The sequence below is a fragment of the Sus scrofa genome, chromosome 1 (genome assembly GCF_000003025.6).
Source record: "Sus scrofa isolate TJ Tabasco breed Duroc chromosome 1, Sscrofa11.1, whole genome shotgun sequence".
In the NCBI taxonomy this organism is placed as follows: Eukaryota; Metazoa; Chordata; class Mammalia; order Artiodactyla; family Suidae; genus Sus; species Sus scrofa.
The window spans coordinates 119,476,325-119,494,050 of NC_010443.5; the positions used below are offsets into that span (position 1 = coordinate 119,476,325).

Here is a 17,726-nt window from a genome sequence, read left to right on the forward strand (position 1 = left end):
TCCTACATTGAAAGCTATGTCTTTTTTCAACGCTCTCCTTTTTTATTGACTCAAGATGATGGATTTTCTATGTGATCTTTATTTTATACATTAATTAATTAATTTCTTTATTGTCTTTTTAGGGCCACACCCACAGCATATGGAATTTCCCAGGCTAGGGGTCAAATGAGAGCGGTAGCTGCCAGCCTACACCACAGCCACAGCAATGCCAGATCCGAGCCATGTCTGTGACCTACGCCACAGCTCAAGGCAATGCCAGATCCTTAACCCACTGAGTGAGGCCAGGGACTGAACCAGTGTCTTCATGGATATTAGTTGGGTTCATTACCACTGAGCCACAACGGGAAATCCTATTTTCTACTTTATATGTCTCCTATTTCTTATGAAAAAAAAAGTTATTTTAATAAAAAATTATTTTAAAAGTAAATTACAGAAAACTTAGGAAACGGAAGGAAAAAAGAAAATTCTCCAAAACCACCTGTCCTAAGCATGCTTTCTTATCTTGCTTTCCTTCCTTAAGGATTCTCCTGCCCTCTCTGTTAGTGCCCAGTTGGGTGTTACTCCAGTGGCCTGGCTGGTACCTGGGGATTGTGGGGACAGCCTGTGCTTCCCTGTCCTAGAGGCCAGTGCTGTGGGTCGTCTGCTGGTCGTCATACCTGGTGCCCAGGGAGCAAGAGAGGGGATATCTGTAATAACTTTGGAGATCTGGAGGAACTCTATTAAACCTGATTGCCTTTTAGTGCTGAGAGACTTGCAGATAGGTTCTTGAAAAGATTCACATGAAATGAATCATGTTATATCAAGTTATGTTTCCTAGTTGTCCTTTGTAATTTCACAGTTCTGATCCCATGGTGGTGGGTGGGGATCAGACTTCATGTAAAGCACATATGGGATTTACTTTAAGAGATGGTCTCAATAGTACATGGTTTCTTTATATTTAATTCTTGTCATTTGGTACTTGTAAGAAGACCCTCTTAAAAGAACAAACAATGCAGCGTTTTGTGTGGATCGTGGATTGGTGGGAAGAAACCACACATGCTATAAGGTTAGCTTAAGTTCTCAATTTAATTAGCCAAGGAAATAAAATTGTTCTGAAATCAAGGCAGCTTCACTTAGATTCAGCAAATCAGTGCACTTTGCCTAGATCTCCATAGCCTCCAAGAGAAGCACTCAGCTGCCTGTGACACTGCTCCTGCAAATAGTCTCCCAGTTCTGTGTTTGTTACACTTTTGCTCATTTATACTAGTGGTTCATACACTAGCCCAGAAGAGTTTATACCACCATCCATGTGTTTGATTCACAAGGGTGTGTTTACAGACAGCTAGTGTTCCTGGTTCTTAACCTGAACTCTGCACCAGTAAGGACACTTTCCTATGCAGGGGACAAAGCAGAGTCTTTGCCCAGGGTCCCTGCATACCCTCTCTGCCTCCAGGTTCCAGCACCCGTGAAAGCCTGTTTTTAAATTTTTATTGTTTTATTTATGAAGACTATATATCACATATTGAAATATATACTCCAGAGACCTGGCTATTACAAAGAAAGCTTCAATGAACATAAAAGTACATAAATATTTTTAAATTAATGTTTTTGTTTTCTTCAGATATATACCCAGGAGTACCATTGCTCCATCACATGGTAGTTCTATTTTTAATTTTTTGAGGAATCTCTGTATTGTTTTTCATAGTGGCTGCATCACTTTATATTCCCACCAACAGTGTAAGAGAGGTCCCTTTTCTCCACATCCTTGCCAACACTTTTAATTGGTTGTCTTCTTGATGATAGCTATTCTGACAGGTGTGAGGTGATACCTCACTGAGGTTTTGATTTGCCTTTCCCTGATGACTGTGATGTTGAGCATCTTTGCACATGCATGTTGGCCATCTGTGTGTCTTCTTCAGAAAAATGTCTATTCAGATCCTCTGCCCAGTTTTTAATAGGATTATTTGTTTGAGATTGAGTTGTATGAGTTCTTAATATATTCTGGATATTAATCTGATAAGATATGTCACTTGCAAATAACTTCTTCCATTCAGTAGGTGGCCTTTTTGTTCTGTTGATAGTTTGCTTCACTATGCAAAAGCTTTTTGGTTTGATGTAGTGCCATTTGTTTATTTTTGCTTTTGTTCCCCTTGCCTGAGAGACATATCTGAAAAGGTATTATTAAGACTGATATCAACGAGCATACTACCTATGTTTTCTTTTAGAAATTTTAAGAAAACACGGGAAGTATGCTCTTACCTCCTTTTTCAGAGATTAATTGTCACAAAAGTATAGGTTCATTTCTGGGCTCTCTAACCTGTTCCGTTGATCTATGTGTCTGTTTTGTGCCAGTGCCATACTGTTTTGATGACTGTAGCTTTGTACCTAACCTGAGATTTGAATGTTTAAGCAGCCACCCTGGATGTGTTGTTTTCTGAGGGATTCAAGGAGTCTTACGAATCAGAAAGGGCTGCCTTGAGGGTTTTCCTAAGCCAGATTCAAACAGTGCCCCACTCTCAACCTGATTGTAAGGGTTTTATGGCCTTGGAAAGTTTTGTGGTCAGCTGGTCAGTTTTCCTTTCCTTTCTACCTCATTCATGCCGATTTAGGAAGACATTTCTGTTTAAACCCAAAGGTGACCACTGGGCTTCCAAGGCAAAGGAAGCCCTAAGCCAGGTCTTCTTGTATTAATTGCACATGTTACGGGGAATGACCAGTCACTTGTGGCCAGAGGGAACTAACAGGTATGTGCAGTGTTGTCAGTATCCAGTGAAAAGTCCAAGCAATGGAAGAGCCTGGCACTTTCCAGCATATGACATATTCCCAGCTTTTTCTATAATGAGGTTGCTTTGGTAAACAGAAACCTGATCTCTTTAAAACATTGCCTGTGTAGCCCCTTCAATATTCTTTCTTTAAAAAGAAAAGAAATTCATGGTATTTAGATGCTGTCTGCTTTTGTCTCTTTGTAAATAATTAATTCTTTTCTTTGCATAGGTAGAGTATAAATGTGAAGGTTTCCTTGAGAAAAACAGAGACACTGTCTATGACATGTTGGTTGAAATCCTGAGAGCAAGCAAGGTTTGTAAAGTCCTAAGGGGTAATTAAGTTTATCCTTTATGTACTTGACATGGAGCTACACATGTATCAGGAAAGAGGGAGAAGTGTGTGCATGTTAAATGTCTTGTAGTAGCAAATTATAGCTGCTACATACAAAAATATGACTGTTTTAGACTTGGCACTAAAATGTTTCTGGCTTCTGAAAGCATGCCAATGTTCACTATGTGCAAAATCAGAGACCAAATGTGCAGATGAGAGGAAGGACAGCTAATATGATCTTTAAAGAATCAGAATTCACATTTTATTCATTCACTCTCAAATGCTTATACAACACCTAGCACGTGCCAAGTACTGTCCTAGATCCTGGGGATACAGCAGTGAATAAGGCAGACAAGGTTCCTGCCCTCATGGAGCTCACATTCCCAGAGGGAGTGACAGACCTTAAACATGCAAGCCAGCAGTGGTAGGTAGTGCTAAGCAAGTGCTCAAGGAAAACCAAAGGAAGAGGAAGTGCCACTCTGGGTGCGTGAGCTCCAAAAATCTACGGTTCTGTGATGAGGTATCACCGTAAGAGTGATTACTGACTTTTTCTTTTCCTTTTTAAGCATTTCTTTCAATTTTAGAATTTTAAGAATTCAAACTCTTAAAATTTGAAAATAAGAACAGTTCACACACAAACTTTCATTTTTGTGCAGACTGGGTTATCCTCTTTATTTTCTTACTTTTAAAAGATCCCCAGTCATTTTGTGTGTGTGTGTGTGTTTATTTTTTGTTGTTGTTGTTTTTGTCTTCAGGGCCACACCGGTGGGCTAGGGGTCGAATGAGAGCTACAGCTTCTGGCCTGCTCCACAGCCACAGCAAGGCCACATCTGAGCTGCATCCACAACCTATGCTGTAGCTTATGGATCCTTAACTTACTGAGCAAGGCCAGGGATCAAACCTGCATCCTCATGGATACTATGTTGAGTTCTTATCTCAATGAGCCACAATGGGTACTCCCCCCAAATCCTTTCCTGGTGGTCAAGTATTTTGACCCCTTCCCACATGTACCTGAACACTTCCACTAATGGAATAAATAAATAAAGCACAGGCAATGGCAACTTCAATTATTAAAGTTCATTTATAACAGAGAAGTCAATGTACAAATGGCCTGTATTTTTCAGACAAAATTAGTGAGTTAACTCACCAATTGCTGACTCACCCCGGGCTTACCTGGGGTTCAGTATGGAGGAGGAACACAGTTGCTGGTGAGGCCACTGAGCCCACAGGCCGTCAGAGGCCTGGGGATTTCAGGTTCACTTGTTCCGCAGGTGATACAGGATGCATCAGGCAGGAATTCTCCCCTGAAGGAGATTCTCAATGTCTGATTTAAAAGAAGAAAATACGAGGGCTTCTCCAGAAGAGAGGATAGGACATTTAAAGAAATAACTGATGGAGTTCCCGTTGTGGCTCAGTGGTAACAAACCCAACTAGTATCCATGAGGTTGTACGTTTGATCCCTGGCCTCGCTCTGTGGGTTAAGGATCTGGTGTTGCCATGAGCTGTGGTGTAGGTCACAGATGCAGCTTGGATCCTCCCTTGCAGTAGCTGTGGTGCAGGCTGGCAGCTAACTTCCATACGCCATGTGCGGCCGTAAAAAGAAAAAAGAAAAATAAAAAAAATAAAGAAATAACTGATGCAAGATGGAAAGTAATGAGTGTCTTAAAAGAGGTACAAATTCAAGATTAAGATAATTCAGGAGTTCCCGTCGTGGTGCAGTGGTTAGCGAATCCAACTAGGAACCCTGAGGTTGCGGGTTCGGTTCCTGCCCTTGCTCAGTGGGTTAATGATCCGGCGTTGCCGTGAGCTGTGGTGTAGGTTGCAGACGCGGCTCGGATCCCGCGTTGCTGTGGCTCTGGTGTAGGCCAGTGGCTACAGCTCCGATTCGACCCCTAGCCTGGGAATCTCCATATGCCGTGGGAGCGGCCCAAAGAAATAGCACAAAAAAAAAAAAGATAATTCAGAAGAAGTTGGGATTAATTCATGCTGGGACATAGGGAAGGTATTGTGAAGGGAGGTCTGGAAAGTATTATAGTAGAACCTTGAATAATGGGTAGGCTTTGAATCTTTGAGGATAAGAATGTGGGGTTAGGAGGGTAGGCATTGCAATTGCAAAAGCAACATGAGCAAAGGCATAGAAGTGGGAGTAAATGTTTCTACTTTTCTAACACTTGAGGTAATACTTACATGCAGACATTCAATGGTTTCCTTCTCCCATTCCTGGGAAAGAAGCCAGGAGCCATCTCAAGTGAGGAGGACCCCCTCGTGGAACTGAGATTTGGCCAAGATCATCGCTTTTCCCCCCATTGATTTAGATGGGGGGGGGGGGTTGTGACAGTCTCCTTGATTGCACCAGCTTAGGGCTGTGGGCGAATACTTTTGACATTAAAATCCTTTCTGTTCTTTCCAGTTTCATCTCTGTGCCAACTTTTTTCAAGAAAATCCGGTTCTTTCTTCCCCTTTTGGTTCAGCAATCACAGTTAAATCTGCAAAGCCAGTCATCAAGCCAAACAATAAGCATTTCCGGAGCACAGTGGGGAGCAAGGTACTGAGAAAATGTCAGAGGGCTCAGCTAGGCTGAGGGTGGGGAGCCAGGCACGGGTGGGACCCATTCTGGGTGAGACATAGGCACTGGGCTTCTTCAGATTAATATAAATGCACATGTAAAGAAAAGTGGTAGTTCATCATCATAGTGCTTTAATCTATGAGGCTGAGCAAACCATGTATTTTCACAGTAACCTGATTCACTAAGTCCTTTGCCATTTGGGAGCACTGGACGGAGAACTGCTCTGTCCACACCAGCAGGTCATGCTGGTAAACCTAGTCACAGACTAAAACCTTTCGTAATAGATGTTTATGCATGAAGTTAGTTTTTCCTCTTCAGCAACTTATCCAGGTTGGACCTTTTTTCCCCTTTTAACCTTGATCTAAGCATTACATTTCAGCACGACATTTATTACCTGACTTTGTTTTCTAGTTTCGCAGCTCTCTGTACTTGCTCATGGAGACCCTCAATGCCACCACGCCCCACTATGTTCGGTGCATCAAGCCAAATGATGAGAAATTGCCCTTTGAGTAAGTGTTCTTCTGCAGCAGAGAGGGGACGCCCTGAGGGACCCATTTCTGGTGTGATGTTGGAGAATTTGTTTATCATGGTCTTGAACTTTACCATTCTTGGGTATTTTAATGATTCAAAACAATCCTGCCCTCTATATCATTAACCCCTCTGGCTAAACCATCTTATCTCCAGAGTTAAGCGAAGGGGCTAGGTTTGAAAGAATTATTCTACAGTTAAAGCTTGTGCAACCAGAGAAAGCCAGAACATTTTCTTGGTGAGAATTTGTCTGTGTTTGTAGGAGGAAAGCTGTAGAGAGGCCAAAAGTTTTGCCCTCAAACATGGCATGAGGCCTTAGACTTGTTCTTTGGGGCCCCAAGGAAGTGGAAGTTACAGAGAGTCTCTCAGCTGAGAGGTGTCTAAGGGGATGCTCTGTCCTGGGGGTGGTGACTGTGTCTGTGGGTCCTCAGAGGGCCAGACCTAAGCCATAGCGCCACCTGTAGGGTGTCTTGTAAGGGGGACTTGGTATCAAGTGGGCGCTGGGACGTTTGAGCTTGGATATTTCTCCCACTCTGGTTGTCTTTCAAAGCTCACCCCAGAGACCATTTCCCCACAAGGATTCTTTCTCTCTGCTGCCTTGATCAGCATCAGCTGCTTCTTTCCCTGTGTCTTCAGTGTAGTTTTCTGAATCCATTCACAGGGGTGCTGTCTCCATTCGACACCTCATGCCTATTTATTAAGTATTTGCCAGGTGTTGTAATTACACAGTGGATTCTGTACCCCGGGAGCTCACACTTGGGGCAGGTCTGCTACACTGTTTATGAGCCTATTTATCAACTGTGATGGCTTAACATGTCATTAAATTGCCTTCAAGATTTGACTCCAAAAGAATTGTTCAGCAGCTGCGAGCCTGCGGTGTTTTGGAAACGATTCGCATTAGTGCCCAGAGCTATCCTTCTAGGTATGTTTTCAGTCCTTGCTTTGGGCCCAACTTGAGGTCTATGCTGAGAGCCAAGGGAGGGCTGCCTTGCTTTCTGTCCAGTACTTTCATACATTGTCCCACTGTGCTGTGGGAAGGCCAGAGAGGGTGGTAAACAAGCAGTGTGTGGAACAGAGGCCACCGTCCCACCCCCATCTCTGCACTAAAAAGGTCGCATGTTCCCTCTCCAGTGCTCCTGGGAGCCGGGGGAGAGGGTAGGGGAAGGGCAGACAACTATTGGAGCCAAGTGGTAACAAAATCTGTCCAGGGAGCACACAAGTATGCTCAGGTGAGGCTTGGGTGGCATCCTGGGGTAGGCAGTGGGCCAAAGGTTAGGGCCACTGCCCCCAAAACAGACCCCCCACCACCACAGTGCAGGTAAGCCCCAAGGTCTGCAGACAGCATGCGTGTCCTCTAGCCCACCTCTTGAGGGTTGCCTTGACTTTCCAGGTGGACATACATCGAGTTTTACAGTCGCTACGGGATCCTCATGACCAAGCAGGAGCTCTCATTCAGTGATAAAAAGGAGGTGTGCAAAGTGGTTTTACACAGGCTCATCCAGGTCAGTCGTGCTCCCTCCTGGAATCATGGGCTCTCAAATACTTTCCTCAGCTTCCCTTCTGAGTGCCTGGGAGGCCAGAAACATGCCCCGTGTGATTGAGTGTCAGAGAATCAGAGCAGACTCCCCCCTAGAGCATCATTTCCTGACAGGAGTTCACTTGAGGGACCCAAATTCAGACCTTGGATTCTGCTGTGTTCTCCCACAACCTAGGGAGTTTCCGTGCGCCTGGCTTATGTTACATAGTCGGCTAGATGGTCACTAAGCCAGGGCTTCCAGACATGGCCCTCAGTGTGGATTTAGAGTATTGTTCAAGCCATGAATTTTGTCAGAAAGGAGGTGCGGAAACAGTTATGATGGCTGGGAAAGGGCTGGCTAGGAGAAGCCAAATGAAGGCAGAAACCAAGCCTTTCCAGGCTCCTATGCTCCTTGGAAACCACCTTCAAGAGGCTAGAGCTCTCTAGTAGCCCAGAAGAGAATCACCAACAATGTACATGCCCCTTCCCACTCCACAGAGGACACCTCACCCTCAAGTCCATTTCCTCCCCCAAAGAGGCTTTAAGGAAACAAGGCAAAACATCAACTCCTAGGTCATGATCAGAACTTCTCTGCTTTATGTCAAAGAACAGATATATGAAAATAGCAGTGTCAGCATATTTTGATCTCTAAACATCTTTTCCAAATACCATAGAAAATCTGAAATATTTTGTTTCTGATTGTGTCATCTTTCTCTTTCAGGATTCTAATCAGTACCAGTTTGGTAAAACCAAAATTTTCTTCAGAGCAGGGCAAGTGGCTTATTTAGAGAAACTCCGGTTGGATAAATTAAGGCAGGGTTGTGTTGTGATACAAAAGCACATCCGAGGCTGGCTCCAGAGAAAAAAATTCCTCCGAGAGAGACGAGCAGCTCTGATCATTCAGCAGTACTTCCGGGGTCAGCAAACTGTGAGGTAGGTTGGAACCAAGGATTTAGGGCTTTGTATTCTGATCACCTCCAGGGGCGGGGCTCCTTTCTCCCCAAACTCTGGCTCAGACATGTGCATGGGACCCCCAAGATGGCCCTGAGCCTCAAGGTGAGATGGGGGCAGGTGGTGCTGACTCTGCCTGCTGTCCACATGTGGCAGAGGTGATAACCAGGACTTTGAGGAGAGGAAGCACCAATCAGGGTGCTGCTGAAGAGGGTCAAAGTTCCTGGTAAGGCCAAGTGGAGGGGCTAGGCTGCTGTTTCATGGGAACTGAAAACACCTAAGATGATCAGGGTCCTAGTTAAGCCTCTGCATAAAGAAAAGATACCATCGACCAGCCTAACCTGCAGATGGCAGTGATGGGGGGGGCAGACCTTGCCCAAGGGGACCATGACAAGGCTCTGTCTGCTCGCACTCACTGACCCCCTGAGAGAGGGGACTGCATGGGTGGCGGGCAATTTCACTGGCCATACCCATCCCACCCTCCCTGGGGCTCCCAAGAGGCCATGCTGGGCTGGCCAGCACAACGGGAATCCTTCCTGGGTAGCACTATGTGCCTTTCTGGGTCTGCCCTGCCTCCCTCCTTCACTAGCTATGAGAGTACTTAAGGGTCAGGCTGTGTTGATCAGCATCCCTCTTCCTGAGCTTGAACCCGCCCTCCACCAGCATCCGGGCTTCTCCATGGCTCTGATGCACCATCTCAGCATGTCCCAAACTGGACTGGCCATTCTACCCCCACACCCCTGACTTCCCCAGGAGACTGTCTGACATACACACACAGCCAGTCTTGTCCTCCTGTGCCTCTGGTTTGCATTAATAGCAGCAGAATCCAGTCCTCTTCCCCAAACTCATGCTCCCTTTCTATTTGGGAATCACCATGGCTTGGCAGTCTGATCCCTGCTGGCCCCTTGGGTCTTGTCTCATTTGTTAGGTTCCTGCACCCCTGCCCTGGATGAGTTTTCTCTGTGTGTCTTATAGTCTAACAATTCCAGACAAATTCTCTTTTTCTGAGCATCTCAAGACTGCAAGGCCTCAATGCCTTCCCTGGTCCCTCAGCCTGAAATTTATCAGCCTTCACTGGAAAATTTCTACAGAAATCCCACTTTTCCATTAAGGCTGGTTGACATGTCAGCCCTTCCCAAGCGGAATTATAGTTCAGTAAGTTTTTTCTTACAGATTTTATATTTTTCCTCTTATCCCACTTGGCCATTTCCAAGTCTGTTGGTTTCATAGTTATAAACTCTGAAAGTAAGAACTTTGTCTTCATCTCCAGTCCTTTAAATAGGAGTTGACAGACTTTTTCTCTAAAGACCAACTACTTTGAGTTTGGAGCCGGTGCGGGGGATCATGCAGTTGCTCTCACAAGTGTTCAGCTTTGCCTTTGTAGCATGAAGTCAGCCGTGGGCCATATGCAAATAGTAGGCACACCTGTATTCCTATAAAACTGGACAAGAATAAGTAGGAGGCTGCAGATTTGGTCCCCACGCTGTGGTTTTCCAACCCCTGATCAAGAGCCTCCAGCATGATTTCTCACAAGAATGAATGACTAGGTGAATGAGCAAGTGCACTGTCAAAGCACAGCTGCATTGTCACCTTCTCTGGGGGTAGTGATGATGGGTTGATTGACCAAAGGTGAAGAGAGTGTATGTTCCCATGTGTTGTCTTGTGCTTGGAGCAGGTCCCTGTCCTGTTCAGGATGGAAAGGAGAGGTAATGTCACTAATCTTGAGTAGAAATAAGCATATGCCACCTACAGCATTTCAGGTATAGATTTGCAAAACATTTGATTGTGTCTGAATTAAGAAGTGTGACATGAGCTTTCCTCTCTGGAGTAGAAGTCAGTGCCCCGTGGATAACAGATTGACTCTATGTTCTTTTTAACCAAGGAAAGCTGTGACGGCCACAGCCTTAAAAGAAGCGTGGGCAGCCATAATCATCCAAAAGCACTGTCGTGGGTACCTTGTTCGCAATCTGTACCAGCTGATTCGTGTGGCCACCATCACCATCCAGGCCTACACCCGAGGATTCCTAGCAAGGAGGAGGTATCGAAAGGTGCGGCTTTCCTGGACGCAGGTTTCCCAGGGCTCATGTTATTTTTTGCCAATAGTAGTTCTGATGGTTTTTCTGCATGAAGACTTTCCTAGAGAACAGGGGTTCATCCTCTGGGATGTGAATGTCTGTTCGTACATGTCTGCTCTGGGTGAGATGTGGTTATTGTTTCCAGTCTAGGTAATAGGGCTCTGTGGGTTAATTACAAGAAATTCATATTTTACCTTGTAGGAATATTTTATTTTTTTATTTTTTTATTTTTTATTTTTTTTGTCTTTTTGCTATTTCTTGGGCCGCTCCTGCGGCATATGGAGGTTCCCAGGCTAGGGGTCCAATCGGAGCTGTAGCCACCGGCCTACGCCAGAGCCACAGCAACGCGGGATCCGAGCCGCGTCTGCAACCTACACCACAGCTCACGGCAACGCCGGATCGTTAACCCACTGAGCAAGGGCAGGGACCCAACCCGCAACCTCATGGTTCCTAGTCGGATTCGTTAACCACTGCGCCACGACGGGAACTCCAGGAATATTTTAGTAGCTGCATCTCCCAACATTGGAGGAGTTGATGAGAAAGGTCCAGTTTGCATTTCACAAACTTTTGTTTTAAAGATACTGGAGGAACACAAGGCTGTGATCCTTCAGAAATATGCCCGGGCGTGGCTGGCCAGACGCAGATTCCAGAATATACGACGATTTGTGCTCAACATTCAGCTTACTTATAGAGTCCAGCGTTTGCAGAAAAAACTAGAAGATCAGGTAGGTGTTCATAGCGCATCTTTCATATTTTTTCTAACAGATTTGTCTTGTTTTGGGTCAGTTCCTTAGCTATGCTGTTGATGAAATAAAATTATTTCAGGAGTTCCTTTGAGGCACAGCAGGTTAAGGGTTCAATGTTGTCATTGCAGCAGTTTTGGTTGCTGTTGTGGCATGGGTTCAATCCCTGGCCCAGGAACTTCCACATGCCATGGGTGTGGCCATAAATAAATAAATAAAAATAATTTTAAGGGAGGACCGGAAAAACTTAACATGAAATTTTCTCTGCTATTTAAGCCACAACCCTAACCCCTTTGGTGTGCATTGTGCATCCACATTGTACATAAACTAAATCCCCTTAGAAGACGCAGGAATATCTACTCATCCCACCTCCTACCCAAGAAAAAAGCAATTTCCTCACGGTGCCAGTAAAGGTTGCTCTCTAAGAGATTACATTCCTTCCTTGATCCTATGAGAGGTCACGGTGACCCACTACTTGCCTTGTTGAACTACGTAAACTGTCAATATATTACTTTGATGTAGCACTCTGTCTCAAAAACTTATGCAGCTGTGCTTTGACCTCTGACTGGTAGAACAATCCTCAGCTTTTTGAAAGACTGTCTCTTAGGTAATATTCCTCAGGTTGGCTTGAATAAAATTCTCTTTTTCAGATTGACCATTGATTAATTTTTTCATTAACATTGTTAAGATTTATGGCCATGTTAGGAGGTTCAAACAGCTTACATGGACCACCTGAGCTATGAGACAGGAGCACACTCTAAAGGACTAATACCTATGGTTGTGTAGGTTGCATACTGCACAAGGGCACCTGCCCAAGAAAGCAAATGAAGCTGAAATCCAGTTTGACTTCATTTGCCAGCCCATGTGTCATGGCATAAAGCTGTACTGCCTGGAGTCATAGGTGCCTTTTTCTAACTTGCACAACTATGCTAACTCCCTGCCAAGCCGTGCTCCCTCAGAGCTGTGTTAGCCCAGTGGAGTTGCCATTTTCTAATTTTCCCCAAGATCTTTGTGGTCTAGCTGCATCCCTGCCAAGTTTGGGAAGACTCCCCATACCATTCCCATGGGTAGAAAGCAACTCCCATATCCTCAGTCAGTGGGGGAGGGCAAGGAACATGCAGTGTCCAGATCTATAATGCTCGCTCCAGCATCTGTCTCAAATAATACTGAGATTCTCCTACAACAGACTTTAAACAGCCCTAAGCTATACTATAGAGGTCCTTGGTGAATAGATGAATGTGCAACAAGAAGCTTGAGGTTTGGCTGCAGTTCCCCTCTTGTGATGTTGTGCAACAAGCCTGCATGTTAGGTAGCATGTGTAGAACAGTACTGAAAAACAACCATGGCCAAGGGACGCCAGGTCCCGTGGAGGTCCCCACTTTCCCTGAGGTCCATTCTAGGTCTTCATGTGCTAGTGCTGGCATAACAAGCCAGCACAGAAAGGGAGGCTTAAATAACAGACATATATCTTCTCATAGTTCTGGAGGCTGAAAGTTCAAGATCAAGGTGTTAGCAACATTGGTTTCTTCTGAGGTGTCTTTCTTCGCTTGCACATGGCCTTCTTCTCCCTCCGTCTTCACATCATCTTCCCTCTGTGTGTGTCTGGGTCCTAACCTCTTTTTCTAAGGGCACCAGTCCTACTGGATTAGGGTCTACCTGTGTGACCTTGTTTTACATTAATTACATCTTTAAAGACCCAATTTCTAGTATTCGGAGGTACTGAGGATTAGGACTTCAACATGTGAATTTTGGGGGATGGTGGGAGACACAGTTCATCCCATAACATTAGGGTCATCCTGGAGTTCCAGGATTGGACTAAATGAGCCTTCAGCTCAGGAAGGCATTTGCCGGACCAACTCTGCCTCCCTTGTTTCAGTGGGGTAAAGATGCTCATACATGCCGTTATAATAATCAGTGTAATCCATATAAATACACCTCTGATAGATTAGGCTAGAGGTTGAGGGAAGCAAATGGAATAGATTCTTTATTTTGGATGAACCCCTAAGTATCTGGTATTTCTTTCCCCTAGAACAAAGAGAACCATGGGCTGGTGGAGAAGCTGACCAGCCTGGCTGCTCTTCGGGCCAGTGACATGGAGAAGATTCAGAAACTGGAATCAGAACTAGACAGAGCAGCCACCCACAGGCAGAATTATGAGGAGAAGGGGAAGAGATACAAAGCTTCCATGGAAGAGGTCTGTGCTGGGTGTGACGATGGACCTAGGTTGTGAGTCTTCCTGTGGGAGACAACATAGCACAGCTTTCCCCCACAATGTAAATTTCTGTAGAGCGGAGTTCCCGTCATGGCACAGTGGAAATGAATCCGACTAGAAACCATGAGGTTGTGGGTTCGATCCCTGGCCTCACACAGTGGGTTAAGGATCCAGTGCTGCTGTGAGCTGTGGTGTAGGTCACAGACATGGCTCAGATCTGACGTTGCTGTGGTTGTGGCGTAGGCCAGTGGCAACAGCTCCAATTAGACCCCTAGCCTGGAAACCTGCATATGCCACGAGTGTGGCCCTAAAAAAGACACACACACACAAAAAAAAAAAAAAAAAAAATCCGCAGAGCAAGTCAGATTTTACTCTTGGCTTCCATTAGCAAAAAATGCCTGCATTTCAGGGGAGGGAAGATCTGAAGCCTAGAGTCTGGGGAAGACGATAAAGCTAATGCTTCAATAAGTACAGCATAAGGTTTCCTTTTCCTTTCAACTTCTGTAAAGTGCTGAAAGGCCTGAGAGGAGCTCTATCCAGATGCTTTCCTCTCTTCCAGCATGATCTTTGTCCCCTGTCAACTTGTTCATCTGGTGTGGCCTGGAAGCATCTTCCCCAGAGCAGCAGTGCAGAGCATGGGCAGATTTTCATCTCTGTGGTGTAGTAAAAAGAACAGTAGGCATAAAAATCAGATGCCCAGATGCCCCAAGTTCAAATCCTGTCTTTGCTGCCACCTCTCTGGGCAACCTTGGACAAGTCACTTCCCCTCTCTGAATTTCGGTTTCCTCATATGTAAAACAGGACTAACAAAAAGGGATCAAGAGAGTTGTTAGGAGGATAAATTGTCAGATGAAATAATTTAGGTAAGTGGCTGTCATGGAGCCCTGCACAAGCATGAACTAATATTTTCTAAGCAGGTGGTCTTTATTACCATCTGTTTTGCACCTTCTAAAGTCCTAGGGTTGTGCAGTCTGGAGCCCCAGGCATTCTTTTACCTTCCCCACAACCAGGTGCCCAGCTGTACCAACAGAGCTGCCAGGATTTCCTGCATTGCCAGTCACCAGCCATCTGCACCAAAGAGCCCCCAGCTGCCAGCCCAGCAGGCATTTTACTAAAAGAACTTCTATCATGTTCTCTGAGGCAGACACTTTCAAGGTCTGAATCCAATTTATATCATAAATTACTTGTATTAAATATATAAATACTCTATTTATAGCCAAGAAAAAGACAAAGGAATTTCTTTGACCTTGGGGTGGCCTCAAATTTGGTTCTTTTCCTCTTGATTTCAGCCGTTGGTGTGCCAGGTTGAGAACTAGTGTCCGTTGAAGTCACACGGAGACCTTACATGTAGAATTAAACACTGTGTTTTGCAGTGGGCTGGTGCCAGCTGTTACCTATGGATAGGAGCTAAGACCAAAAAATGCTAGTTGAAAAATATACAGCTCTTCTCTAAGAAAGACGATGATAAAACTCAAAGCAAGTTTTTCGAAAAAAGCATTTTTTTTCCCTTTGATAGAAATTGGCAAAGCTTCAGAAGCATAATTCAGAATTGGAAATGCAAAAGGAGCAAATACAGCTGAAGCTCCAGGAGAAGACTGAAGAGTTGAAAGGTAAAGCCCAAGCTGACCTGACATGTACATTCATCTGTTCACGAGTCCAGCCATTTGGGAAATAGGTACTGGGTGGGAACTGAGTTTCAGACTGAACCAGGAAGTCTGGTATGATGAGAAAACTTCTTCTCTACAGAGAATAACTTTATTTAAATTGTGGCATCTGTACACTACACATTCACCTCGTTTATTTCCATCTTTCTTTTGACAGAGCACAGCAATCCCTGTCTGTGCCTCAGAACCTCCTGGGCCATTTGCAAAGTACCTATGGGTGGCCATAAGCCTGGAGCTGTTATATCAGAAGATGGGATGTGCATCTGTAGGCAGTGGTGGCAGGGGTTGTTCAGACCACCCCTTGGTATTTTTTAAAAATTTTGTAGTCATCCTGATGCATTGTCAAGGCAAGGTTGGGGTAATGTTTGTGACTTGCCAAGGATTTGCACTCAAATTTCAACTCTGTCCAAGTTACTTATTCTAGGTAGTACCCAGGCCCTCTGCCACTGTCCTGGCCTTGAACAAAGGGCCCTGCTTAGCCCTGAGCCATATCAGCCCTGGTCTGTCAGATGCAGACCCTTGGGAGCAGGAGAATCACTTTGCCTTGGAGTGGGGAGCGGTCACCCTTGACTTAGCTCTGTCCATCTGCACTTGTCCAACTCAAATTCTAATTTCAGGCATTTGCTAAATTTGGAAAAGGCAGCAGGAACATGAGCCTGTTGGTTTCCAACCAGATAATTTAGATCACCTCATTGGATTATCTATCTTGTCCAGGATCTGTTCCTTAAGCTCCAATGTGGGCAGCAGGAGCACACTCCTCAGGCCCAACCATGGGTTAGATGGGTCAGGATCTGGTGCAGCACAGAGTACAGGTCAGAGTGCTGGAGAAGCACCTGTCAGAGGAGGAAATATATATCCTGAGTCCAGGCCAGTCAAGCAGGAAGGGCATTCAGGTGATGCTAAGGAAGGGCGTGACTCCTGCACCAGGTACTGCGTGCCCTGTACCCTCTCTTTAAGGGCTGACGATATAAGCGCTGGCATCTGTGTACTTGGCAGTGAAGGGCGGGAGGAGGCCAGAATCTGTGAGTAAACCTTGAATCCGAATTAGGGAAGGGCTCACCCACCTCTACCTTTTTATTTCAATACATTCCTCTTGAATGTATTGTAACTTTTTTCTACCTTAATTGGAATTTCTCACAAAAAATTTAAAATTTCCACAAGTATGTCCTAAACATTATCTATTTGATAGCATGGACATGTTGCCATGGATAATTTTATATCTCCTAAAAAGTGCCTGAAAAGTGTTCCCTCTGTGGCACAGTACGTTAATGATCTGGCTTGTCTTTGCAGAGGCACCAGTTTGATCCCCAGCCTGGTGCAGTGGGTTAAGGATCCTGCATCACTGCAGCTGTGGTGTAGGTCACAGCTCTGGCTCAGATTCAGTCCCTGACCCAGGAACCTCCATGGGCTGCAAGTGCAGCCAAAAGAGAAAAAAAAAAAAGTGCCTGAGAACCTTCATAGCCCATGTTTATAAACTGTATATCCTCTGGGTTCCCTACACATGGCAAGCAGTTTTATGAAAGCACCAACCTCCACTTAGCCTTGTGACATGTGACTAAGGGATGTTAACAAATGCTCTTTCCCCTTCTTCAGATTCCAATTTGGCCAAAGTCTCATTGCTTTGGCAAAGAAATTTCCATTTGGACAGCCTCTTTAGTCCATTTGCAAACGGCCCAAGATGGTAAACACCAGAATTTAAGTCAATTCTGTGAAAGAATTGAAATTTGAAAGTATATCAAATATGGTGGCTTCTAAGTTAAAGTTTAAGCATTTTCCCTGGTGTTTTCTGGCTGACCCTGATGTTCTGAAGCAATCATTTTGATTCAGGGACATTTTGTTTGCATTAGACAAGCTATTAAACTTTTTTTCTTTTTTTTTTTTGGCCATGCCCATGGCATGTGGCAGTTTCCAGGCCAGATCGAACCCCTGCCACAGCAGTGACTGGAGCCACAGCAATGATGATACAGGATCCTTAGCCTGCTGTGCCACAAGGGAACTCATATTAGACAAATTTTGGGGGGCTTTTTTTTTTTTTAAAGCAATTTGGAGGATTGTTATTGTCACGTCATCCTGGACTCCTCTCTGGGGAAGGACTTGTAAATGAGGACGAGTTCAAGGATGAGGTGTCAGCTAAGCTTTAATGGCCTGCATCTGTCATTCTGCTCCTGTACTGAAGGGCACCTGTTGTGTGTGGACACACTGGGCACATGGAGCTGTTCCAACCACAGACTGTCCTGCAGCTTAGTGGTTGTTTCCTGGTGGTCAAGTGCCCACTCCACCTACACTTCTTGTTAGATTCTTGTATTCAAATGCAACAGCAACTTTTTATACTTTCCCTTCCCCAGCTGAAGACAGACACTTCATTTCTCTCTTGGTTGTCATGAATTCGAGGTTCT

The 17,726-nt window shown here is 44.9% G+C and overlaps 1 protein-coding gene across 2 annotated transcripts in view; it reads left to right on the forward strand.

Annotated features, from left to right (window-relative positions):
• Nucleotides 1-17,726, forward strand: part of MYO5C (myosin VC) — a 129,146-nt gene that overhangs the window by 69,027 nt on the left and 42,393 nt on the right. For both annotated transcript variants that reach the window (XM_021095283.1, XM_005659597.3), the window contains exons 14-23: nt 2,974-3,057; nt 5,486-5,620; nt 6,053-6,150; nt 7,005-7,091; nt 7,560-7,671; nt 8,407-8,618; nt 10,519-10,684; nt 11,290-11,436; nt 13,484-13,648; nt 15,183-15,276. In XM_021095283.1, the coding sequence (XP_020950942.1) occupies nt 2,974-3,057; nt 5,486-5,620; nt 6,053-6,150; nt 7,005-7,091; nt 7,560-7,671; nt 8,407-8,618; nt 10,519-10,684; nt 11,290-11,436; nt 13,484-13,648; nt 15,183-15,276 (1,300 nt within the window). The remainder of the gene's footprint in view (nt 1-2,973; nt 3,058-5,485; nt 5,621-6,052; nt 6,151-7,004; nt 7,092-7,559; nt 7,672-8,406; nt 8,619-10,518; nt 10,685-11,289; nt 11,437-13,483; nt 13,649-15,182; nt 15,277-17,726) is intronic.